Below are 27,334 nucleotides of genomic sequence, written 5' to 3'. Positions count from 1 at the left end.
GAAAAATGTTCAGTTAATTCCACTTTACAAGAAGACAAAATAATAACAATGAGAAATAGCAAGTATTTTTTTTTCTAAGGGAACAATGCTAAAATTGGCCATTTGTTCGTTTCAAAGATATTAAAAGTTATGTTATTTACGTTAGTTATTTTCAGCTATTTATGCCAGTTAAAACCTGGAGGGTGTCTTCCAACAAAGATGCCATCGTCAAATCCTAAAGATTTCTATTTTGACCATGTTACTAACGAAGAAGTGCTCCTGCAAATTACATAACATAGTCACATGCAGAAGATTCCAACTTGCAGGTCATAAACTCCGTATGGAGAATAATCAAATTCCCAACACGGCCATAAGATAATAATGCCAAACGGCCAACAGGATGCCCTTGAAATACATGATGAAGAACATTCATAGATGACTTAAAGATCTTAAACATCACATGGGAAGACACCGAAGTCTTTGCCCCAAATACATAGCATGGGTGTCAGCCCTGGAGGCCATCTTTGAATCTTCAGGACTGCCACATTTAGTGCTGTGGGAAAGTAGGAAGGGGGATTGCATGGAGTTGGAGAGATATCTAGCCATAACAACATTCTTTTCTCTGGGAGTCAAGGACATTCAGCCTGCACCTGGAATGGCGTGACTGGGAGGCATCTCCAGTTGGGACGGTGCTTTGATTGGACCATGTGGTGGACATGTGAATGCAGGGTAGAGACTTCAACTTTCCTTCGGGTGGGGAAAACCCGGAAGCTTTCAGATTTGGGTTTTCCCCAGATGTGCCAATATGACATCTCTAATAGAGTGGAACTTTGAGGAACTTCTAGCCTTGGAGTCTTCTTTCATTGGGAGTGTTACTTGGAACCCTGACAATGGGATGCTCTAAAGCAGGGGTTCTCAACCTGTGGGCTGCGGCCTATGGGCCACCGGACCATGTGAGTATAGCTGGCCAGTGCGCGTGTGAACACACACACAGGCCCGTTCACGCGAGCATCACGGGGGCTAACGGCCCCACTCATGCGGGCACTTGCAGCCCCACTCATGTGATCAACAGGTGTTTGTGCACATGCATAACCGCGCGCATGTGTCTGCCGTTACCATAAAACCATCCCCTCTTTTCCCCCTTCCCCCACTCCAGGCCGCGAACCTGGAAAGATTGGGGAACTCTACTCTAATGCTAATAATGCTAATTGCAATAGCAATATTGGACTTTTAGAGAGAAATTATGCAAATAATGTTTTGCTCTCTTAGAAAGTCAAAGCTGAGACTATTAAAAAAATAATTTGAATAATGACTTAATAATAAGAATTCAGCATCAACAGCACATCATCACTCCAGGAACATCTTGTGGTAGCATATATAGGTAGTCCTCAACTTACAACAGTTCATTTTGTGACCATTTGAAGTTACAACGGCACTGAACAAAAGGGACTTATGACCGTTTTTCACATTCACAACCGTTGCACCATCCCCATGGTCATGTGATCAAAATTTGGATGCTTAGCAACTGACTCATATTTATGACGGTTGCAGTGTCCAGGGTCATAGTGATCACCTTTTGTGACTAATCATGTTACTAACTTAAGAACTGCAGTGATTCACTTAACAACTGTGGCAAGAAAGGTCAGAAAATAGGTTGACATGATAGCTGTGTTCCAATATCTCAGGGGCTGCCACAAAGAAGAGGGAGTCAAGCTATTCTCCAAAGCACCTGAAGGCAGGACAAGAAGCAATGGGTGGAAACTAATCAAGGAGAGAAGCAAATTAGAACTAAGGAGAAATTTTCCGACAGAGCAATTACAACAATGAATCAGTGGAACAACTTGCCTTCAGAAATTGTGAACTGGAGCATTCCAGTTATTTATTTATTTTTAAGAAGATGTTGGATAACCATTTGTCTGAAGTGGTGTAGGGTTTCCTGCCTAAGCAGGGGGTTGGACTAGAAGACCTCCAAGGCCCCTTCCAACTCTATTCTATTCTATTCTATTCTATTCTATTCTATTCTATTCTATTCTATTCTATTCTATTCTATTAATGGCAAAACTCACTTAACAAATGTTTTGTTTAGCAACAGAAATTTTGGGCTCAGTTGTGATCATAATTCAAGGTCTACCTGTACCAGAGTGTGAATAGACTAAAGTCCGTTCCCTGCTTCAATCATTAAGACATAGCATATTAATTTAAAAAATCATCATGCTTTAATAGCATATTAATTAAAGAAAGGAAGAAAAGCAGTAATGTCCAACAAAAGAATTAGGGATGAAATTGGGAAAACAAGCAAAAAGAAAAGAATGTTTCCTAAAACAAAACAAGTTTTCAACATTGAGTCAGTAACAAATTATTCACTGAAGAGATTTGGTCTCCTTGACTATAGTTGAGCAACCAAGGGCATGGCATAAATAAAGGCTATGAATCACAGCAAACAAACTAAAGGCTAATTAAAAATCTCTTCTCTGTTGTGTCACCATCCTACAAAAGCTGTATTCGACATGATACTCAAGTATTTCTTAATATTAGTATTGGATATATTAATAGTGCTAAATAAGTGCATCACAAAAGACAGGGACCTAAAGAAGAAATATTTTATTGGTCCAATTGTAGAAATTCCTGTGGCAACATATTTTGTCATACCGTATTTTTTGGAGTATAAGACGCACCGGAGTGTAAGACTCAGCTTAGTTTTTGGGGAGGAAAATAGGAAAAAAAAAATCTGCCTACCAGGTATTCATCTGGCTAGCATCCTTAGTCTGGTCAGCTTCAGCACATTAATTTGTTGGTTTTTTATCCCCTACTTGGGGATAAAAAACAGCTTCTAAGGCACAGCTGAGAGGAAACAGCAATGAGAAAAGCAGGCAAAGCACAGGGGGAGATCGCTTCACTCGGCTAGCGCCTAGTTAGGGCTGGAAAAAAGCTTCTAAAGAACAGCTGAGAGTCAGAGCAAAGCATGGAGATCGCTTCACTCACATTAGAGCAGGCAAAGCTAGCGCCTCGTTAGGGCTGGAAAAAAGCTTCAAAGCTACATTCAGAGTATAAGATGCACCCAAATTTTCAGCCTCTTTTAGGGGGGGAAAAAGGTGAGTCTTATACTCCAAAAAATACGGTGTGTGTGTGTGTGTGTGTGTGTGTGTGTGTGTGTATGTATACACATACATATATAAACAAAAAAAATTCTGCCTCTATCTCCACAGCCCGTTTGCCTCCGCGGTCCGATCACTGCGGCACCTCCCCCCCCACTGCAATATTCACTGTATAAGATGCACAGACATTTCCACCCACTTTGGGGGAAGGGGGGGAAGTGCGTCTTATAATCTGAAAAATACGGTAATTGCTTGTCTGTTAACAAACATACATGCTGCCCATTTACCAGACAGCAACCTCTGATACAGGTAGTCCTCAATTTACAACTGGTTGCTTAGTGACAGTTTGAAGTTACAATGGACCTCCCAAAAGTTACTTACAACCTAATATCAACGTTACGATCGCTACACATACCCCTGCAGTCACATGATGACATTTTGGGCACTTGGCAACTGGTCTACTTGTATGACTATTTTCAGTCTCCTGCAAGTCACATGACTGTGATTTTTGATGGGGGTTTTCTCTTAAATCACTTCACTAATGTTTCATTTAGCAACAGAAATGTTGGGGTTAATTGTGGCCATACGTCGAGGACTTCCTGTATCAGATTTATTTTATTTGGCAGAACCCTTTGCTCTCTAGGACTAAATCTGGATGGGAAATAACAAATCAGTTAATTATATCTCTCCGTAAGTCAATTTTCAAGGCCTGGTTACCACTATTCCAGCATTTAAGGTGTCAGACTCAAAACAACTCTCAGATTTTTCTTTTTCACATACGAAAAATGCAAGCACGTTCCTTTTTTAATGTAGGGAAGAGAGATTAAAAATTAATGATGAATATAAACAACGCTGCAGAATTACCACTGTGCTGAATGTCACACTTATTACCTTTAGCGCTAAAAGCAGATGTTATTCTAGGAAAACTGTTAATGTTCGCCAGTAAGATTTATTAGTGCATGCATATAAAATCCTTCAGCTACTACCCGGATGATGATTGATATAGCTGTTGAGGAATGTTATGGTGCCTTTGGTTGTCTGAAATGGTTTTATTTCTTTGGGTTTTATTACCTTTTGAGTGTTGTTGTGAGCCACCAAGAGTTGTGTTGAGTAAGACGAGCATTCCATATAAATATTTTAAATAAATATGGGCTGGCAAGTGGAAATAGAAGGAAGCCTTCTCAAATACTGATTCTCTTGGTTTTAATCAGTACGTTAAATATATATACTGCTCAAAAAAATAAAGGGAACACAAGCAGAAGACATCCGAGATCTGAATGAATGAAATAGCCTTATTAAATACTTTGTTCTTTACATACAGTAGTTTATACACTGCTCAAACAACTAAAGGGAACACAAAACTACTGTATGTAACGAACAAAGTATTTAATAAGGCTATTTCATTCATTCAGATCTCGGATGTCTTCTGCTTGTGGTCCCTTTATTTTTTGAGCAGTGTATATTCAAAAATGCATTTGAAGCAAAAAAAAATTTTGAAAGAACACCATAACTATTCCGAAGGTTTAGGAGTATTTTTTTTTTTAATATATTGATAATACAAACAACTATACAGAGGTAGTCCTTGACTTATGACTACAATTGAGCCCAACATTTGTTACTAAGAGAGACATTTGTTAAGTGAATTTTGCCCCATTTTACAACCTTTCTTAGGTTGTTCAGTGAATCACTGCAGTTGCTAATTTAGTAAATCTGTCTTTTACTTGCTTAATAGAGACAGATATAGCCAGAGAGACACTTAAAAGGTTCTGAACCTTTAAATAATTCCTGGTAATATAAACAAAAGGATATAAACTTGAAAAAAATTAAATTTAAAAAAATGTTTAAAGTTATTTTTTTTAGTCTGCTTCATCTCTTGTGAAAATATTATAATAAAAATCTGTATTTTTCCCACTCCATTGTATTTTGAAATTCTCCCTAATCCTTATAGTTCAAAACGATTTATTTTAAATGTATTTATTATTTGTTAACATGCAGTAAATAATAATATAGAGAAATAAAGCTTACCTTGCCCAGAATTATATATTGCTTTTACAGATTTTTTCACTTTTTGTAGTGCAGTTCTGTCCTGATCTAAAGCCTAGAAGGAAAAAGAAAACAGAGGAAAAGAAATTCAAATCAGGGAAAAGGAACTCAATTGGATACAGGCAGTCCTCGACTTACGACCACAATGGAGCCCAAAATTTCTGTTGCTAAATGAGACAGGCCCCTCATTTCAATCCTGAGCTACAAATATTCTCCTTTAGTTACTTGCATGCAGATGACTTATATTATGTATTTCTGTCTACAAATAAATGCCGTTTTCATTACTTTTCTTTGTTTTGTTGTTTCCTTTCCAAAATTTCCAGATTGTTTATTTTTCAGTTTGTTTTTGTACTCAATTAATAAAAGGCAAAGCAATAATAGTAAAAGGCAGACTGAATAAAAGCTCAGAGCGCTGAACGCTTTAGACAATTAAGAACGGAGGTTTAATTTTTTTTCAAGGGTACTAAATTATTAATGCCATGTTCTTTTGGTGAGCAATTATGTGAGAAAGAAAGCCTTCTAAATGGAAAGTATTCCTTTGAAATGTATTTTATAATCGCTTAAAAAACAGAACTTAACATTTTTTTTTGCAAAAAGAACATCAAATCAAAATAATGATCAATATACTGAAGAATAAGCCTCATTTCTCTGCAAGATTATTCCGTTTAATTAGTTCTACAAATGAAATACAGCATCTGGTCTGCAAGATTCACTGATAAGATAGATAGCCTTTCACTGCGAGGACCTCAAATAATCCAGCTCTAATCAACAATTCACAAATGTTACCATCTGTTTGGTCTCTAGCATGTTGTTATCCAAGATAAAGAATATATTCAGTGCATTCTCCTATAAGTAAAATTAGACACCCTTGGTTAATTAGCTTTACATTTGCATTGGCATCCTTCAGTCTCAAGAGACTATGGTATCGTGCTCTGGAAAGAGGTCCTAAAACAGCATCTAGTGTGACTAAAAAGGCCAATTCGAGAATGGCAATCCCTTCCACACTGAGGGCAGATACATTCTGTCCCCTGCCCAGCCCCCAGATTTCTCTGGTTCCGGGACTGCCTCTTTGCCTCAGCCTGCCGAACAATTGTCTCTTCGAATTGGAGAAGGCCATGCTGCGTCTTTAGCCTCCAAGCTGAACGATCGGAGGTCAAGTTTTCCCAGTTGTTAATGTCCATTCCCAGGGCCTTTAGGTCCCTCTTGCAGGTATCTTTATATCGCAGCTGTGGTCTCCCTCTGAGGCGCTTTCCCTGCACTAATTCTCCATACAGGAGATCTTTCAGAATCCGATCATCAGCCATTCTCACGATATGCCCCAGCCAGCATAGACATCGCTTTTTCAATAGTGTATACATGCTAGAAATTCCAGCACATTCCAAGACTGCGCTATTTGGAACTTTGTCCTGCCAGGTGATGCCAAGAATTCGTCGGAGACAGCGCATAATTAGCTTTAACCAGCAAGGTTAAAACATTTTATACCTGCAATTATTATGGTAAACTCACCCACTACAAAATAAGTTAACCAAGTTCAATAACTTGACTTAATAATTAGTTTTCAGGAGTATATTTGCCCAGAAAATCTAGGACAAAATACACATTGTAATGAACACTACCAAAACATATTTTGCAAAGTAATATTTCTTACTTTGGTCCAGTTACTTTAATTTTCTTTTAATTAACAATGCTAAGGAAGAACTTTTCAAGTTAGGTTTACAAATTAGACTTATGTTAGGTTTCAATAAAAATAATGAAGGAGGCTGGCTATCTTGAAAAAAACGAAAGAGTTGTGATTTGAGGGATCCAATCTGGGTCAATCACCGGGACCAGAGGTTTAGTGTTCTGAGCTTTCGGACTGGTGCTGGAGTCCATCCTCAGGGAACTTCTCTCTAGTAGAATGTGCTAGAGAGATTGGGTCCTGTAAATTTATCCTGGGACACGTATATTCACCTTCATTTGTGAATTGAGATTTTGGTAGCATCAACATCTCAAGTTAAAGTTAAAAAAGAATCTTAGAAATCCATATTATGGTCTCCCCCCTCAACCCCGGAAAAATCCTACACGTCATCATGCAATCTCTTGGTAACAATTTGAGTGCTCTATGTTGATCTATCACCCTACAACACCCTTAACTGATTTCTTTTCTACATTTCACTGACTTTCATTGACTTGCTGTTCAAAACTAATTGGTTTATTTTCTTCTCTCTAGAACCGTGATGGCAAACCTGTGGCACACAGTGCCCTCTCTGTGGGCACGCGAGCCGTCATCCCTGTTCAGCTCTGCCACGCATACGCCAGTCAGCTGGTCATCAGGTCTTTGCCGCGCATGCGTGGGGAACGGGGTGTGTGCGGGAGGGGCACGCATACATGGGGGGTGGGGCACGTGGGGGGACTTGACATATGCAGGGGGTCCGTGTGTGCATGCATAGGGGGAGGAGGGAGTGCGGGGCATGCAGATGCATGGGGTGCATGAGGGGGCGAGGCGCATGCGCCGGGGGCATGTGCGCATTGCATTTTGGGGGTTCGGAAGGGCACTTGGTCAGGAAAAGTTTAGCCATCGCAGTTCTAAAACAACTCTCTGTACTTTAACCTGTGCTGAATTCTTTCTCAATGATTACCGAAACAAACACAAATTAAGAGTTGCAAATTCAAAAGAGTGATGGGAACAACGATTAGAAATTATTTCTTCTTTCTAACCCATAGCGAAGATTATTTATTTCAGTCAAAGAAATTAAAAATAGATTACTATGTAGTTCTGAACTAGTAGTGCAGTTAGTATGTAGTTCTCTTCTACTGGTATCAAGACAAAATTTTCTTGCATTCCTGTCAATAGCTCTGCATTTCTTGCCATCCAATACTGTGTAATCCTCCCAAAATAATCTGAGCAACACGTCACTGCTTCCAAAGAACAAGTTACAGGTATTAAAAATAAGCACAAAATCAAAAATCGTGTTGAAAAAATATATACAGCACAATTGCAAAGGTAACCCCTCCTCCAGAGTCACAATGATTGATTTTAGGATTTTTTGAAGTATGGAGTTGCAACCTAAAAAAAAAAGCATGCAGTTCAACCTAACGAATATTTGCATGAGAGAGTTTTCTGCTTATCCAAGCTTCTTCAATGTGACTATTGTGGTCCTTCAGATGTCAACAATGTTCCCTTCAATATTGAACGTGTTCCTGAACTTCAAAACTGAATTCTCTAGGCCCGTGTTTCTCAACCTTAGCCATTTTAATATGTGTGGACTACAACTCCCAGAATTCCCCAGATACCAAAGCTGTCTAGGGAATTCTGGGAATTGAAGTCCACACATCTTAAAATGGCTGAGGTTGAGAAATACTAGGGGCTATAGGAGGGCATGAGAGTTCAAGTAGAAATATGTTTATTACTTTCTGAATCCAACTGTTCTGAGTTGTATTTACTTCATAAAATATTAATTTTCATTCCTAAAAATGGAAGCATAAACATAAACATTCACAAAATGACCTCTCTTTTCTTCATGCAGTGAGAGATATCTCTACTGTTATCAGAATTGCCCAGAAAGAAATTTAGACAAACTGGACAAACTAACCCCTTGATTAAACTCAAAAAATATAAAGGATTTCTCCACAATAAAATATATTTCTGAAACCACACATTGGCCACCGAAGAAAGACTACTGTACAAATTTTAACCTAAGAGTGTCTACTGTTGACCTCACCCCATTCCTAAGAGGTCTGTAAGGGGCGTGCATAAGTGCACCAGCGTGCCTACCGTCCCTGTCCTAATGTTTCCATTAATTGTATTCATCTTATGTATTCAATTCATGCTTATACTTATATATATTATCTAATAGGTACTCGACAAAATAAATAAATAAATAAATAAATAAATAAATAAATAAATAAATAAATAAATAATAAAATAAGTCGAGGATGCCTGAACTAGATAACTTTTCATATTTATATGATAAGCATTTTCTTCTCCTGAATCGTAGAGAACATGGGTTTCTTACAGCAACTGTCACCACAGATAATTAATTCAAAAAACCGACTTTCTAAAAGTCATATAAATTTAAAGTCAGCTGATAACAGTTTGAAAAAAACACCATGTAACACAAAGTACACTAAGGTAGTTAAGCAGCAAATTGTTCATCCTACAGGTATTTGTTGAGAAAAGTCTTCTTCACTAGATTGTAATTATCTTAACAACCTATTCATTAGGAGTAAAATGGATTAAAACTCTTTCACAATTTCCTGAAATTGAGTAAAGACATACCGAGACATGAGGGCATGACTCATTCCAATTTTCTGTACCACTATTTACATTAAGTAGTCAAAAATCAGAAAGAGAATCTGATTTTAAAATCACCAAATGTGATTAAAAGGCAAAAGGTTTTGTGAGCTGCAGTTCATAAATAATAAAATCTGCTCGCTTGAAAACATGTCACAAAACACCTTCAGATGTTTTGCTGCCATGCAGTAACACAGCTCTCCTCCTACATTCACTCAGGCAATCCTCGAATTACGATCAGTTGCTTAGTGAGCATTTGAATTTCTGACAGACCTACTTTGGGGCTATATACAACCTAGATTTGGAGTTCCAATGGTCCCCTCCCCTCACAGTCACGTGACCGCACAACCCAGCTGCATTTACAGCTGTTTGCAGCATCCCATAATCGCATGACTGCATTTTACAATCGTTTTGCTGAAAACCGGCCTTTACTTCCGGTTTTCAGCAAAATTGCATTCATAACGAGTCACTGGTTCACTTAAGAACTGTAGCGTTTGCTTAACAACCATCACAAAGGAGGTAAAATCAGATTGATCCGAGTTTTATAACTGGCATGAGTTATGCCCATAATGGTCAGGGGCTCCGTTACAGTTGAAATTCTAGGACTAACTATAATTAGAATCAATTTTTAGTTTCCCTGGTTTACAAATGCCCCTGCTCAAACTAGTATAGGTAGTCCTTGACTTACCACCACAATTGAGCCCAACATTTCTGTTGTTAAGTGAGACAGTTGTTAAGTGAGTTTTGGCCCATTTTATGACCTTTCTTGCCACAGTTTTTAAGAGTGAATCACTGCTATTCTTAGTTAGGTTGCAGGAATTGGGTATGTCTATTTTAATGAAAAGAAGGACTAGCATGATATGACATGATAGCAGTGTTCCAATATCTCAGGGGCTGCCGCAAAGAAGAGGGAGTCAAGCTATTCTCCAAAGCACCTGAGGGCAGGACAAGAAGCAATGGGTGGAAGCTAATCAAGAAGAGAAGCAACCTAGAACTAAGGAGAAATTTCCTGACAGTTAGAACAGTGAAATAGCTTGCCTCCAGAAGTTGTGAGTGCTCCATCACTAAAGGTTTTTAAGAATAGATTGGACAACCATTTGTCTGTAATAGTATAGGGCAGTAATGGTGAACCTTTTCAGCACAAACTGGAACGCACATGCATGTGTGTGCATGTGCACCTGTGACAGAGCACTGGAAACCTGAAGAGCAGCTGGCTGGCGTGCATGCACCTGCTGGCCAGCTGGTCTTTGGATTTCCGGCACATGCATGCACCCAAAGACCAGCTAGTGCATGCCTGTTTTTTGGCCATTTTTGGCTGTTTTTCGGGCCCCAAAACAGCCTAAAAATGTCCTGAAAATGTCCCATAAAATGGCCTGTTTTGGGGCTGGTTTCAGGCTGGTTTTCAGCCCATTTTGGGGGCGTTTTTCAGGCCTAAAAAAGGCCTGGAAAATGGCTCGAAAAACTGCCTGTTTTATGGCTGTTTTGGGGGCCGTTTTCCGGTGCTCCAGCACCTGTGAAGACCAGCTGGCTGGTGTACCAGAAACCAGAACAGCAGCTGGCAATGGCGCACGTGCCCACAGAGAGGGCTCTGCATGCCACGTCTGGCACGTGTGCCATAGGTTCGCCATCCCGGGTATAGGGTTTCCTGCTTGAGCAGGGCATTGGCCTAGAAGACTGCCAAGGTCCCTTCCAATTCTGTTATTCTAGTTATTCTATTCTGTTATTAGTAACGCTGTTGTTAAGTGAATTTGGCTTCCCCATTGTGAGAACAGCGCTTGTGAGAACAGCGCAAAAGGTAATCCCATGATCCTGGGACAACCACGACAGTGGTTCAGTGGTTCATAAATATGAACCAGTTGTGATCACCAGATTCCAGGACAATACCAGAGTGGTTCAGTGGTTCCTAAATATTTTTTTGCCAAATATCCGAATTTTGAACATGCGACCATGGGGATGCAGTCATAAGTCACTTTTTTCAATGTCATCACTAAATGAACCGTTGTAAGTTGAGGACTACCTACACTCAAACTACTTCTACCCAGGGTGGATAAAAATCAATGATTTTTTTAAAAAATCAAAAAAATCAGATTTTTTTTATTTAAATCGGATTTTTTTGATTTTTATCGAATTTATTTTAATAAAAACTTTTGGGGTAAAAATCTATCGTAAGATAGTTTTCTATTTAAGATACATAAATAATTTAGTTTATTCAGCATGAAATGGAGCTTAGTTATGTAGCAGGAGGCTGTATATTCTGCAACACTGGGACTATCGGTGAGTCAACGGTGGGTCAAAGGAGTAGCAGAGATGACAGTTGCTCTTTAAAAATTATGATTTAAATTGAGTTGATTTAAATCAAGCCTTTTTACTAGTGATTTAAATCATGATTTAAATTGTGATTTAAATCAACTCGATTTAAATCAAATCCACCCTGCTTCTACCTATGCACATACACGCTATATAACAATTCAGTGACTAATAACAGGAAGTTCTACCGTATCTGCTTCGTGAAAAAAAAAAGAAACAGAAGCTGAACATTCTTTTTCCCAATACATAAATATGCAATCAAAAATGCTGTAAAATTGTTTGTGATTCATAAAGAAGTTGTAAGGTCAACCCTTCATAGCATCAAAGGGGAAAAAATGCACACATGTCATTTACATACTCAACTCCAAAAGCATGCATATGTGTCACTATTCAGTTCTGGAAACACTTTGGTTGCAAAGTCATTCCTATTAGTGTAAATGCCAACAACAGTTTAAACTCCAAGTCAAGTATAAAGAAAATAACTGAAGATAGCTGAAAAAGATTTGAGAGTAAAGATAATGGCTGACAGATTACACCAAATCTCAGAATTGTCCTATTAACTTCATTACTTGTGCTGTTATAATTGTATCTAAGCCATTCTTTAAAACAACCTTTTTTTTAAAATCATCTGTGGCGGTAGCAAGATCATGAATCAAATCTACTTAGCTCTGATAAGGCTCAAACAATAACTGCTATTGTCTTTAAACTTCAGGGAAATGCAGCATCATATAAAAGACTATATTTGCACAACATGTCGAAACAGACCAGATAAATACCTACCTAAGCTTGATTAACTTTAAGGGGGGCTTAAGGTCTTTTTAATGGTATAGTAGAGACTGAATAGAGCAAAATCAGCAACTTCTATAGTTCATAAATTCAAAAAATAATTTGTTCAAATCCAGCAAATTACACAATCTATGTACAGACCAGAAGAGACCCCAAAGGGATGGGATGGGATAGGATGGGGTGGGGAGGGGTGGACTAGACTAAACTAGACTAAACTACACTAGACTAGACCAGAATATTGGCCAAGTGTGATAGACATACAAGGACTTTGTCTCTGGTGCATATGCTCTCAGTGTACATGCAAAACAACAAAGTGATAATAATCACAATAACAAAGTAACAATAATCATAATAATGATACAATAAGAGATGGTAGTGGGAACATATGAGAAGTATTATAGTATCACAGCCATACTACATGGGTAAATAAAGATAAGAGAGGATTGTGGGACAGTATGTTGCTTAACTGGACTCACTGGAGAAGAGCCTAATGCTGGAAATGATTGAGGGCAAAAGAAGAAGGGGACAGCAGAGAAGGAGACGGATGGATGGAGTCACTGAAGCAGTAGGCATTAGTTTAAATGGACTCGAGAGGATGGTAGAGGACAGGAAGGCCTGGAAGAAGGTTGTCCATGGGGTCGCGATGGGTCGGACACAACTTCGCAACTAATAACAAATGTTGCTTAACCTCAATTAAATGTGTGCACAGAATGCAATCTTGGTAGCTTTATAGAGGTACTAAAACTGGAAATAAAATCTGTATTGCCTGCTTCCAACAGACCTCCATTTAAATTGATTACAAGGGATAAGTGCTTATGTCCCAAAGCATGGCTTATAGAACAAAAGAAAAACTAACGAGTGGTAATAATTCTAAAATATGTTAAAGATATAATCACTCTCAAAGGTGTTTGAAAACCTGAACCTACTTTCCTAATTGCCCAACTATCCCACTCTTTCCTTGATCACTAGTAACCATAGAAGACACTACAGTAATTAGGATTTTCCCAAACATAGAAAGCTTTTTGTAAATCACATAAAACCAATGATGTGGCACAAAATGAAGGTATTTTGGGCAGAGATAATAGAATAACAGAGTTAGAAGGGGCCTTGGAGGTTTTCGAATCCAACTCTCTGCTCAAGCAGGAGACCTATACCAATCCAGACAAATGGCTGTCCATTTTTTTTCTTAAAAACTTCCAGTGATGGAGCATTCACAACCTCTGAAGGCAACCTGTTGTGGCTCTGTTGCCTGAGCCTGGGCTATCGACAGATGCAGACTCTGAGAGTGAGGGAGAGGAGTTGGCAAGGCCTCCCTCTCCAGGACCCTCCTCTCTGGCAATGCCTCTGGAGGACACCGAGGGCCAAAAGATAGGCCCAGAGCCAAGCATGTCCCCGCAGCCACAGGTGGACAGTGACGAAGTAGATAAGTGCTGGATGGACCCTCGGCAGAGGCGCAGGGAGAAGCGTGCGCAGCAGAGGGGAAGGCGTGCCAGAGATTAGCTGAGTCACTGGACACATCCCACAGGGTATAAATGTGGGTGTGGTGGCCGGTTCAGTTTGTGATGAGCAAAAACTAGAAATAATCCATGATCTCTGCGTTACTGGACTTCTGCCTGCCTTGTCGGACTGCATTTGGACTAATCCTTGTATTGCAGAAACTTTGCCTGCTTTATCGGAATGCTTGCAGTCTAATCTTTGTTTTGTGTGAGTAAAGTCTGAATTGGCAGCTAGCCACTGGGTTGCTGCCAGCTTTATCTTCAAAGATTTTGTCGTGTGGCTTATTAACTCCGGGCCGTCTGTGGGGGTGCTTGTGTGGGACGGGGACAGAACACAACCCATTCCACTGGTTAGTTGTTCTCATTGTCAGGAAATGTCTCCTTAGTTCTAGGTTGCTTCTCTTCTTGGTTAGTTTCCATCCACTGCTTCCTTGTTTTGCCTTCAGGTGGTTTGGAAAATAGGTTGACCTCTCGTTTTTGTGGCAGCCCCCTCAAATATTGGAACGCTGCTATCATGTCGCCCCTAGTTCTTAACAGCCATACTGTCTACTTGGTTGACTCTAAAATGCGTCACCACGTCTCTTTCCAGACTGTTTATGAACTTGGAGAATTGTCAACCATGTTTTGTATCCATCATGAAGCTGTTTTTAAAAAACCGATTCTTGTATACAGCAATACCTAAAACATTACTCACACTCGAGAGCAATTTCATCTGCTATTTTCATACTAATATTAGATGGGTAGATTTCTGCTCACCTAAGGGGATCTGCTCATTGCTCTTCTCCCCACTGATGTGCAAATGCACAGACACACGGACACACACAAATAGATCCTTTTCCCAAAGTTCCAATTTGGTCCAAAGGGCCCCCAACTATTTGAGAGACATCTGGATGATACGTGGGTAGAGAAGACATTCTGTTGGCAGATTCTATTCTGTTAGCAGATGGGAACTACTGGAAAAGACTTATGTTCGTTTATATCTATGAGTAGAAATAAGTTTGGAGGAAAAAAACTACAGCAGATAAAAGTGCAAAAACATGGAAAGCAGAGTTTAAACAGCATCACAACGAAGTGTGACAGAGCTGTAACCGTCATCTAGAACCATTGGTTTTGAAACTGAAAAACCGGACTTAAAAAGAAAGATTTGCCAAATTTGCTGGTTTTCATGGCCAGGGTGGATTTGATTTAAATCGAGTTGATTTAAATCACAATTTAAATCATGATTTAAATCACTAGTAAAAAGGCTTGATTTAAATCAATTCGATTTAAATCATAATTTTTAAAGAGCAACTGTCATCTCTGCTACTCCTTTGACCTACTGTTGACTCACCAATAGTCCCAGTGTTGCAGAATATACAGCCTCATGCTACATAACTAACCTCCATTTCATGCTGAATAAACTAAATTATTTATGTATCTTAAATAGAAAACTATCTTACGACAGATTTTTACCCCAAAAGTTTTTTATTAAAATAAATTCGATAAAAATCAAAAAAATCCGATTTAAATAAAAAAAATCTGATTTTTTTGATTTTTTTAAAAAAATCATTGATTTTTATCCACCGTGTTCATGGCTAAGGTGGGTATAGAACTCACAGTCGCTTAGTGATGGGCACAAGGTCATCTGACTAGTTTTCATGGCTAAAGTGGGATTAGAACTCATAGTCTCCTGGTGATTAGCCAAAGTCACCCAGCTGGCTTTCTTGTCTAAAATGGGACTTGAACTCAGTTTCCTGGTTTCCAAGCCAGCACCTTCACCATTGCACCAAATCTGCTCTCAATTTTCTGTTTTGACAGTTTGCAAAAGTATGCAGCCTCCATTGTGTAAAAACTGTTGCACAACATAAATTTCATTTACATACAAAATCATAATAACAATCCCTACCTGAAAGGTATAGCAAAACCAGATTTCCTGTAAGGATTTATCTTAAAATGCTGTCTTCGCTGATAACATAATTAGTCACAGGTAAAAGAATTTTAGCTTATGGATTAATGCTGTAAGATGTGGGAGGAACAGGTTGAAATATGGGATACTTCAAAAGTCTGTTTCTTTTGTTCTTCTATTTTTGAAGATCAACATGAGCAACGTTCTTCCACCTACCTTAAGATACATATTTGCCAGCTACTTAAAAATACACGAGGCCAATCTGCAATGTTCAGATTGTAGGAATATGACCAGCTTGTTCAGGCTAAGGATTTTTTTAAATATTGAGGATGGACAAATGATTAAAAAAAAAAAAAAGGAAATTACCATCTGCTAATAACCAAAATGAACATGTAGCACAGTCTTTCTCAATCTTGGTAACTTTAAGATGTGTGGACTTCAACTCCCAGAATTCCCAAGCCAGCATGGCTGACTATGGAATTCTGGGAGTTAACGTCCATTATGTCTAAAAAATTGAGAGTTGAAGTCCATACATCTGACCAAGGTTGAGAAACACTGATTTAAGGAATCATCATCATCAAGAGAGAAAAAACCTACAATCCTAAAAACTATAGATGTTTAGATGAATAGATCTGAAGTTTATTCAATGGGTCCTTTGTGTTCAATTGTATCCTAGTCAATACAAACCTGGGTGTACAATACAAACAAAATATAGGTTTTGTGATAGGATGGCTTTTTTAAAAATTAATTTCGACATTATGTTGCATCATCCATCCAAAAATAATAACAAGACTCTTCCAAATGATATAGGGAGCATCTTCTCCTTCCTTCTCAGAAAAATCACCACTGAATATAATCTTAGTTATATTTTTCTAAACTCTAAATATAAGGCAATCCCATCATTTTCTACCAACAGTTTTCAAAAGTTTATTTTTAAAGGAATAAATACAATCTTAATATTAATTTTAAATGTAGCAAGATAAAAGGCATGTAAATATGTTATTAAAGCAGCTCCTTAAAGTAAACTTCCTCATAAGGTTATTTCTCAATTACATATACACCCACGTGTATCTTTATATATATAAAAATAAGCTACTGACATTGCTAATTTGATCTGGAAATACTTGAGATGTAGCATATAATTTTATTCATCCAGAAAAACACAAGAAGCAGCATAAATCAACTTCTCTTATGTCCCAATGTGCTAGGGAAGTGATGTACAAAAAATTCCATAGCAATGGTAGCGAGACATACTTCTCGGCTTAAAAACAGTCGCTTAGCAACTATTCAAAGTTATGACAGAGCCCCCCCCCCCCAAATCTACTTACAACCCAGATTCAAAGTTATGACAGCTGTCCTGTTCCCCCCCCCCCCCGTCCCCCCACCCAGTTACATGACTGCACTTTGATACTTGGCACTGGGTCACATTTAAATCTGTTTGCAGTGTCCTACAGTCACATGACTGCATTTTACAACTATTTTGCTGAGAACCAGCATTTACTTCCTGGTTTTGGCAAAACCACCACAAAAAGGATCAATTGGTTCACTTTAAAAAATTTGAGTCTTAATCCTAAATTGCATTAACAGAGGGATACAATCAAGATCAAGTGAAGTACTAATACCACTCTATAAAACCTTAGTAAGACCATACCTAGGATACTGCATCCAATTTTGGTCACCACACTATAAAAAAGATGTTGAGACTCTAGAAAAAGTGCAGAGAAGAGCAACCAGGATGATTAGGGGACTGGAGACTAAAACATATGAAGAGCTGCCACAGAGAAGAAGGGGTCAAGCTATTTTCCAAAGCACCTGAAGGCCAGACAAGGAATAATAGATGGAAACTGACCAAGGAGAGATTCAACCTGGAAATAAGGAGAAACTTCCTGACAGTGAGAACAATCAACCAATGGAACAGAAGTTGCTTTCGGAAGTTGTGGGAGCTTCATCACTTGAGACTTTCAAGAAGAGATTGGACTACACCATTTTTCAGAAATGGTGTAGGGTCTCCTGCTTGGGTGGGGGATTGGACTAGAAGACCTACAAGGCCCCTTCCAACTCTGTTAATCTGTAATCTTGAGTCAGTCAAATGAGTTACCCAATTGACAACTGTCACACAAATTATGACTGAAATGGGTTGCCTCCCGGCTGGACTATTGTAATGCTCTCTACATGGGGCTCCCCTTGAAGAGCACTCGGAGGCTCCAGCTGGTCCAGAATGCGGCCGCGCGGGTGGTTATGGGCGCACCTCGTTGTGCCCGCGTGACACCTCTCCTGCGCGAGCTGCACTGGCTCCCAGTGGTCTTCCGGGTGCGATTCAAGGTGTTGGTTACCACCTTTAAAGCGCTCCATGGCACAGGACCCGGGTACCTTCAAGACCGTCTTCTGCCACCAATAGCCTCCCACCGACCAGTCCGTTCCCACAGAGAGGGTCTCCTCAGGGTGCCATCAGCCAAGTTATGTCGGCTGGCGACACCCAGGGGGAGGGCCTTCTCTGTGGGAGCCCCAACCCTGTGGAATGAACTGCCCCCGGAAATACGTAAGATCTCCGACCTCCGGGTGTTCCGCTGCGCACTGAAGACCCTGTTGTTCCGCCAGGCAGGGCTGTCAATATGATAATTTTAAATTGGGGTATTTTAATTTTTGGGGTTTTAAATCGGCCAAATCTATTTAATTATTTTAATTTTTAATTATTGTTGTGTCTTGTGTTTTTAAATTGGCTGTACACCGCCCTGAGTCCTTCGGGAGAAGGGCGGTATAGAAATAAAATTATTATTATTATTATTATTATTATTATTATTATTATTATTATTATTATTATTATTATTATTATTATTATTATTAAAGGACAACCTCTATTTCAGGGAAAAAAATTACAATCTTAACCAAGATAAATTAAAGGAACAATGAACTTTTAACCTACATTAAAACAAACCAACATAATTCAATATTAAACATAAATGCCAAATAACAACATAGACAATGTCATACACCTTCTTTATAATTGTTTGTGCAGTAGCTTAAATAAGAAATGAAGTCAGGGATGGTAACAGATTAGTGTATGCTGTATACCAGGGGTGTCAAACTCAAGGCCTGTGGGCTGGATCCGACCCACGGGGTGCTTAGATCGAGCCCACGGAGCCGCCCTGGAAACAGCGAAGGACCAGCCCATGGTGCCTCTGCCAGTGAAAAACACAGCTTGGGAGGGCCGCGTGCAGCCTTCCCAAACTCCGTTTTTGGCTGCGACGACCTCCTGCAGCTCTCTGCCAGTGAAAACAGACCCCAGGAGGGCCGCGCTGGCAGAGGGCTGCAGGAAGCCGTTGCAGCCGAAACCGGAGCCCAGGAGGGTCACTCACAGCCCTCACGGGCTCCATTTTTGCTGGCAGAGGACTGCAGGACGTTGAGCTGGCCATGCTCAACCCGGCCACGCCCACTTGGCCCCCCCAAGGTCAAACACAACTCTGATGCAGCCCTCAATGAAATCGAGTTTGATACCGCTGCTATATACAAACACTGTACACTGCATGGATATTGTGCAATGATGATTACCTAGTTGAGTAATGGAATGTCTACAAGCAAACATCCATGCACAGAGAGCACCATATAAATATTATCTCCATTTGAAGCTTCTCAGCCCCTCCGAACTTGACAAATTGAGGTACACCTTTGCTTGATTATGAAAAGCCACAAACCAAGTCTAGAAATATAATAATTTTGGAACTTGCCGATACTGTATTTTGGGAGGTGTGAATAAAAACTGGAGAGAAATACAACATATATTTTGTTACCAAGCCTAAAATTCTGAATATTGGCAAACCTACCTGCCAATGATCAATACCCTCAATATCCAGTAGTCTATAAAAGAGGAGATCTAATGGTATAGTCTTTACTTGTTATCCTTTTTAGCGCGAGAAAGTAACAAACATATTTTTTTTCCTCTGAGCAATAAAGTAAGTTAAATATGCTGCACCCATGTTTATCCATTTCATTCAAGCAAATACAGTTCCGTCAGAAACAGAAACATTTAAATTTTGTTAGATTTCAGAAACAGAAATAGAAAAAAGGGAAGGGAGACAAGAGGAAAAATTTAAAAAGTGACACAAATAAAATAATAATAATAATAATATAAGAAAAAGGTACTGCCAACTCTCTTCAATACTGATACAATTATAAAATACTCCCTTGTTCTAGTACAGCCAAAAAGTGAATACAAGGCTAAAATATAAAAGACACATATACCAAATCATCAAATAATAAAACCAATATATAAGATCATAATCAAAAATAGCAACATCTGGAAAATACAGTATTCGAACACGATCTGAGAGATCTATTTTATGGGCTTTAAAAAGGGACGGAGCTTCGCATAACTTGAAACCAATTTCCATGGGTTCAATTGTCAGTTTACTCTTTCTAAAATTTTAAACATCCACCATGGATTTAAAAACAAAGGACTCTGAATCACATTCTGGGCTAACCATGCCACTATGACGTAGGAAGAATTCGTTTGGCAGAAATTGAGACTGCAATCGTAAACTGAACCTTAAAAACTTCAATCTCTAGCATCGTTTTTCCAAAAAACCCCACACTATATATTTTGTAATGTTGCTCTTCGTAATTACAGTCCTTAGTAACAATAGTAATTAACTTATTGTTCACATTAGAATGAAAGAATTTGCCATGGTATATATATTCCTAGAAAATTTTAAAGACCTCTTGGGAAAAAAAGATAACATTCTAGTAGTGAAAAAAGAGGATTTTTGTGAAAGATGCAGTTTTGCAGTTTATCCATCTGTCTGCTCCCCATCCTTTCCCCCAGCAAGCTCAGGAGGCGTTCATTTTCATATCATTACAGTTTGCCCTGGTTTAGCCAAAACAGACTGTGTTTAGTGGGAAACAGAAGCAATCTCCTTTTTTTGGTAGCTTTGGTATGAAAAGGAAAGAAAAGACTTGTGTTCATCAGGGTGGATTTGATTTAAATCAAGTCGATTTAAATCACGATTTAAATCAAATCGATTTAAATCACAATTTAAATCACTAGTAAAAAGGCTTGATTTAAATCATAATTTTTAAAGAGCAACTGTCATCTCTGTCCCTCAGGGGTTCCTCCTGTGACCCACTGTTGACTCACTGACAGTCCCAATATTACAGAATATACACCCTCATGCTATAAACTAAGCTCCATTTCATGCTGAATAAACTAAATTATTAACGTATCTTAAATAGAAAACTATCTTTAGATAGATTTTTACTCCAAAAGCATTTTATTAAAATAAATTTGATAAAAATAAAAAAAAATGGATTTAAATAAAAAAAAAATCGGATTTAAATTTTTAAAAAAATCAGATTTAAAAAAAAACAACATCAATTTTTATCCACCCTGATCACACTGTTATGTCTTACAGCATTTGCTTCAGAATTTCAAAAGTGGGAATGGAAAAGATATATACCAATAGAAGTGAATAGCTGTAGCTCAGCGTTGAATTGAGGGTCCCTTGCAGTGGTGGGTTCCTCCCGATTCTGTCCGGCTCTATAGAACCGGTAGTAAAACCGGCGGGAGGCTCCGCCCACCCGGCATGATGTCATCATGGGTGATCTGCACATGAGCAGAAGCTTCTGCACGAGCGATCCCGCTGCAAACCAGTAGTAAAGGTAAGTGGAACCCACCCCTGGTCCCTTGGTGCTCTCTGAGCTTGGATGTTTTCTTGCAGATGTTTCATTACCCAACTAGGTAACATCTTCAAGGCTTCAATGCATTGAAGATGCACTGAATCTTTCTGAAGTGTCCTGAAGATGTTACCTAGTTGGGCAACGAAAGGTCTGCAAGAAAAAAACCAAGCTCAGAGAGCACCAAGGACCCCACAAAAGATATTCTAACCCAAACCAAGTTTTCTCAGTATCCTTTCACTATTTATAATGCTGTTCCTGGTTCAGTTCTTAAATAGCATGACATTGACTTGTTCTAACCCTAGATCAATGTCCAAAATATCTCAGTGGCTTGGTGAGTGCCAGATATTCTGAAACTAAAATCCATAGAGCTGAAGGACATTAAGGTTGGAGCCAGCGGCCTACTTCTTCTTCTATTTGACTCAGCTCAATTTTGAACAAATTCACTGGTAAACAGTCACAGTCGAGTGAGCTTAGAGAGAACTCCCGCTTAAGCCATTCAGTTCTAAGAAATAATCATGCAACTTTTTGTTTCTTCGTAAAGCAAATTACAGGAGGGTTCTGGTGTTCATTTAAATAAAAATTTAAAAAAAATTCCAAAAGCCAGACTCAAAAGCAGAGGGAAATTCCAGTCGTGTAGAGGAAAAAAACAAAATAATTCTCCAAAAGGTCATCTGGGGTTTGTAGGATAAGAAGGGACACGAAAGTATTCAGCTGGTGGCTAACTAGTCAAATTGGAAATTCATGTCCAAGCAGCTTCTGGGACTTAATTATAACTATAATGTGACTTAGCAATGGTCCCCCCCCACATCTATTTGTTGCCCTTGTTATGAATCATTCTCTTTAAAAACAAAAACAAAACTACAGATCTGCTGGCCTAGTTACACTGAGTTTTATTTTGTAGCAAATTGTTTTCTGTCCTAACAATACCTGGATGTTCTGCTTAAACATTTATTGGGCATTAACAGTAACATTTTTTTCTTTTAAGCATTTGACCACAAGCAATAGGATAAGATAAAACACTACCCTAGACAAGAAAAAGAAAAGGAAAAGAAAGGTTGAGTTTGAAGCAGCGGTGAAATCCAAGTTTTTTTAGGACCAGCTCTGTGGGCGTGGTGTGGCTTGGTGGATGTGGCTTGGTAGGCGTGGCAGGGGAAGGATACTGCAAAATCTCCATTCCCACCCCACTCCAGGGGAAGGATATTGCAAAATCTCCATTCCCACATCACTCTGGGGCCAGCCAGAGGTGGCATTTGCCAGTTCTCTGAACTGCTCAAAATTTCCGCTACCGGTTCTCCGAACTACTCAAAATTTCCACTACTGGTTCTCCGAACTACTCAAAATTTCCGCTACCAGTTCTCCAGAATCTGTCAGAACCTGCTAGATTTCACCCCTGGTTTGAAGCTATTCGTATGCTACCATATCTGTCTGTCTGTCTGTCTGTCTGTCTGTCTGTCTGTCTCTCTCTGTGTGTGTGTGTGTGTGTGTGTGTGTGTGTGTGTGTTTGTATGTGTACAGGCAATCTTTGAGTTAGAACAGTTCGTTTAGTGTCTGTTCGAAGTGACAATGGCACTGGAAAAAATGACTTATGACCGTTTTTCACACTTACAACCTCTGCAGCATCAAAATTCAGATGCTTGGCAACTGGCATGTATTTAGGACGGTTGCAGTACCTTGGGTTCATATGATCCCCTTCTGAAAAGCAAAGTCAGTGGGGAAGCCAGATTCACTTAGCAACCGTGTTACTAACTTAACAACTGCAGTGATTCACTTAACAACGGTGGCAAGAAGGGTCGTAAAATGGGGCAAAATACACTTAACGACTGTCTTGCTTAGTAACAGTGGCCAAACACTGAGGACTCTCTCTCTCTCTCTCTCTGTCTCTCTCTCTCTCTGTGTGTGTGTGTGTGTATTCCCACTGTCCTCATTTAAGACTTCAACTGGGATCATGGGTGGGGAGGCATGTTTTGTTCAAGTAATGCTATGCTTTACCTCTTGTACATCTACATTTTGAAAAGAAAAAAAAAATAAACAAACGTCAAACAAATCCTCAAAACACAGCTATGGTTTTAGAATCAAGAGTTATAATCAAAAAATGTATAATTAACTATAAATAGCTGTATTTAAATCTCAGGGACACAAAAGCAGTCCTTTTAAAATCATCTAAGTATTATGATCCCATTTTGGGCTGTACCTTCCAACAACACAATGCAAGGAAAATGCTAATAGTGTGTGTGTGTGTGTGTGTGTGTGTGTGTGTGTGTGTGTATGTGTATATACATACTATATATACTATATATATATACATACTATATATACTATATATATGTAGTTTAGGATTGAAATCTTTGATCTTCTTTGATCTTAGTTGTTTTCTTGAAGACTTTTCATTACCCAACTAAGTAACATGTTCAGTGCTGATAGGGAGTGGCTTTTGCTTTCAATTTAGAACAGAACAGAATAACAGAGTTGGAAGGGACCTTGGAGGTCTTCTAGTCCAACCCCTTGCTCAGGCTGGAAATTCTATACCACTTCAGACATATGGTTCAGACAATCTCTTCTTAAAAACTTCCAGTGTTGGAGCATTCACAACTTCTGGAGGCAAGTTGTTCCACTGATTAATTGTTCCAATTGTCAGGAAATTTATCCTTAGTTCTAAGTTCTCTCCTTGATTAGTTTCCATCCACTGCTTCTTGTCCTACCTTCTGGTGCTTTGGAGAATAGATTGTCTCCCTCTTCTTTGTGGCAGCCCCTCAGATATTTGAACATTGCTATCATGTTACCCCTTTTTTTCATTAAACTAGACATACCCAATTCCAGCAACCATTCTTTATGTTTTAGGCTCCAGTCCCCTAATCATCTTTATTGCTCTTTTCTGCACTCTTTCTAGAATCTCAACATCTGTTTTACATTGTGGTGACCAAAACTGCAATAGCACTTAGACTTATATACCGCTTCATAGTGCTTTACAGCCCTCTCTAAGCGGTTTAAAGAGTCAGCCTATTGCCCCCAACAATCTGGGTCCTCATTTTACCCACCTCGGAAGGATGGAAGGCTGAGTCAACCTTGAGCCTGGTGAGATTTGATCTGCCAAATCTGCCAAATTGCTGGTAGCCAGTGATCAGCAGAAGTAGCCTGCAGTACTGCATTCTAACCACTGCACCACTGCGGCTCATGTGGCTCATAATTGTGTAAAAAGGTAAAGTTTCCCCATATCAGTCATGTCTGGTGCTACAGGATAGTGCTCATCACCACTTCTTGGCCAAGGGAGCCAGAATTGTCCGAAGACACTTCCATAGTCATGTGGCCAGCATGACTATACACCGAGGCACACACAACACTGTTATCTTCCCACCAAAGTGGTATCTTTTTATCTACTTGCATTTGCATGCTTTTGGGCAGGAGCTGCAGCAAGGGACTGGAGCTCATCCCATTGCATGACGCTCGGGTCTCTAACCCAGGTTGTCAGCTTTCCAGCTTACAAGCTCAGCGTCTTTAACCATTGAGCCATTGCGCCCCTCCTAATTGTTTAGGGTATTAATTATTTGAAAATAATCACATGAACACAGAACTCTGGAAAAATCAACCCATTGCTCCTACGAATCTTGCAAGTCTCAAGCCAAAGAGCCAACTCATAACTTGTTATTGGCTGTCTTGCTTTACAGTAGATATACTTCCTGCCACTTCTACAATGGTAGGATAAAGGTATTAATTAAAACAATCATATCTGCCAACACCCTCATGCAAATTCCATGTGGAATTTCAATCCAATTTGCATTTTATAATCCCACTGCTATGGAATCTGACAATGAAAATTTGTAGCAAGTATGTCTAGTGATTAAAGGCACATGCGTGCACCAGGCTCACGCACACAGCAGACCTCTAAATGCAAAATTTCAGAGCAAGTCTCAACCAAATATAGTCACAAAAACCAATGTATATAAATATTGTGCAGTGTAACCCCACTCTGTAGGATTTGCTGCTGGATTCTGTTTCCTAAAGCCATTGCCGCATATAGTTGCACGCTCAAAACATTCAAACTACACTGGCTTAAGAAATATGTCATTTTCATTTAGCACACTAAAAGAACTGTGCTAATGTGCATGAAAAAATAATAATTTATACTGAAGAACTCTCAATGATGAGGCGTTAACTATTGTTGCATATCCAGAAAGAAAATGATTGTACATGATATTTATTTGAATGCACATATGCATTGTTCACTGCCTAAAAACTGTAACGCCATGCAACTAGGCTGCAATTGAACACGGGTTATATTACTGTGCATGCATGGTTGACACACCCCAAAATTATGAATCAAGAACTACTTAATTAGTATAAAATATTTGTTTGATATTACACCAACAGTAGGTTTTCAACTTCCACAACATCCTGTTTCCTCTTTCATTTGTCACAAATTGCAGAAAGCAAAAAAGAAAACTACAGAGTCAACAGAATGGAACGTTTCATCAAAATTTAATTTTATGGGAAACTTTTCCTCTCATGTTTTCTTTACAAGTTAAAAGCCTGTTTAAATGTTTAAGAACTGGTGAAACAGCACTTGGAACGCTGCGTCTAATTCTGGTCACCATGATAGAAAGAAAAAAAAAGATGTTGAGACTCTAGAAAGGGTGCAGAGAAGAGCAACAAAGAAGATTAGGGACCTGGACATAAAAATATATGATGAACGATTGAGGGAACTGGGTTTGTCTAGTCCAGAGGTGTCAAACTCAATTTCATTGAGGGCCGCATTAGGGTTGTGGTTGACCTTGGGGGGCAGGGTGGGTGTGGCCAAATGAGTGGGTGTGGCCAAATGGGTGGGCGTGGCTAGTTTGACGCCACTCCCCAAACTGCTGGCGGGTTTCCTCTTTGCACTGGGTAGACTGGGCCAAAGCCATACTGGCTCAATCTTTTTTCTTTGCATTGGGTAGACCAGGACGGCCCTGTGGGTCAGATCCGACCACATCACAGGCCAGATCTGGCCCACGGGCCTTGAGTTTGACACCCCTGGTCTAATCTAATGAAGAGAAGGACTGGGGGTGATATGATAGCAATTGTCCAGTACTTGAGGGGTGTCACAGAGAAGAGGGGGTCAAGATCCAATCTGAGATGGTCACCAGGACCAGAAGTTCAGTCTTCCAAGGTTTTGGGTTTGTGTTGGAGCTCATCCTCAGAGAAATTCTCTCTCACCAGATTATGACACATTCTGATGAGAGAGAAGTTCCCTGAGGATAGGCTCCAACACAAGTCCGAAAGCTCAGAAGATTAAACCTCTGATCCTGGTGATCAACCCAAATTGGATCCTGCAACATTATCCTGGGACACCTATATTTGCCTTCATTCATAAGAGGGGGTCAGCCTATTCTCCAAAACACCTGAGGGTAGGACAAGAAGTAACAGATGGAAGAGCATTAAAGAGAGAACCAACCTAGAATTAAGGAAAAATTTCCTGACAGTAAGAACAATTAATCAGTGGAACAGAAGTTGCCTCCAGAAGTTGGGGATGCTCCATCACTGGAGGTTTTCAAGAAGAGACTGGACAGTCATTTGTCCAGAATGGTATAGGATCTCCTGCCATGGATAGAGGGTTGGTCTAGAAGGCCTCCAAGGTCCCTTCCAACCATATGATTCTGTTCTAGAATTTACCATGCATAGTTCCCTTTGATAAGAAATAATTAATAATTATTTTTAATCCCAAAAAGCAGCAGAGTTTTTGTGTTTGGGGAAGCTCAAAGCTTGAAGAATCAATAAGAATCGACAAGAACAGCAAACTTCAAGCCAGAATTAAAAGAGGATAGGAGCC

The 27,334-nt window shown here is 39.4% G+C and overlaps 1 protein-coding gene across 3 annotated transcripts in view; it reads right to left on the bottom strand.

Annotated features, from left to right (window-relative positions):
* The window catches only part of ASAP1 (ArfGAP with SH3 domain, ankyrin repeat and PH domain 1), a 150,853-nt gene that overhangs the window by 89,992 nt on the left and 33,527 nt on the right, over positions 1 to 27,334 (bottom strand). For all 3 annotated transcript variants that reach the window (XM_070940329.1, XM_070940330.1, XM_070940328.1), the window contains one exon: positions 5,100 to 5,172. In XM_070940329.1, coding sequence (XP_070796430.1) covers positions 5,100 to 5,172 — 73 coding nt within the window. The remainder of the gene's footprint in view (positions 1 to 5,099; positions 5,173 to 27,334) is intronic.

Source organism: Pituophis catenifer, unplaced genomic scaffold (assembly GCF_029215685.1).
Source record: "Pituophis catenifer annectens isolate HBS135680 unplaced genomic scaffold, rPitCat1.0.hap2 SCAF_3, whole genome shotgun sequence".
NCBI classification, from domain to species: domain Eukaryota; kingdom Metazoa; phylum Chordata; class Lepidosauria; order Squamata; family Colubridae; genus Pituophis; species Pituophis catenifer.
Note: the sequence above shows the minus strand (reverse complement) of the source record. Positions and strands in the feature narration are given on the sequence as shown.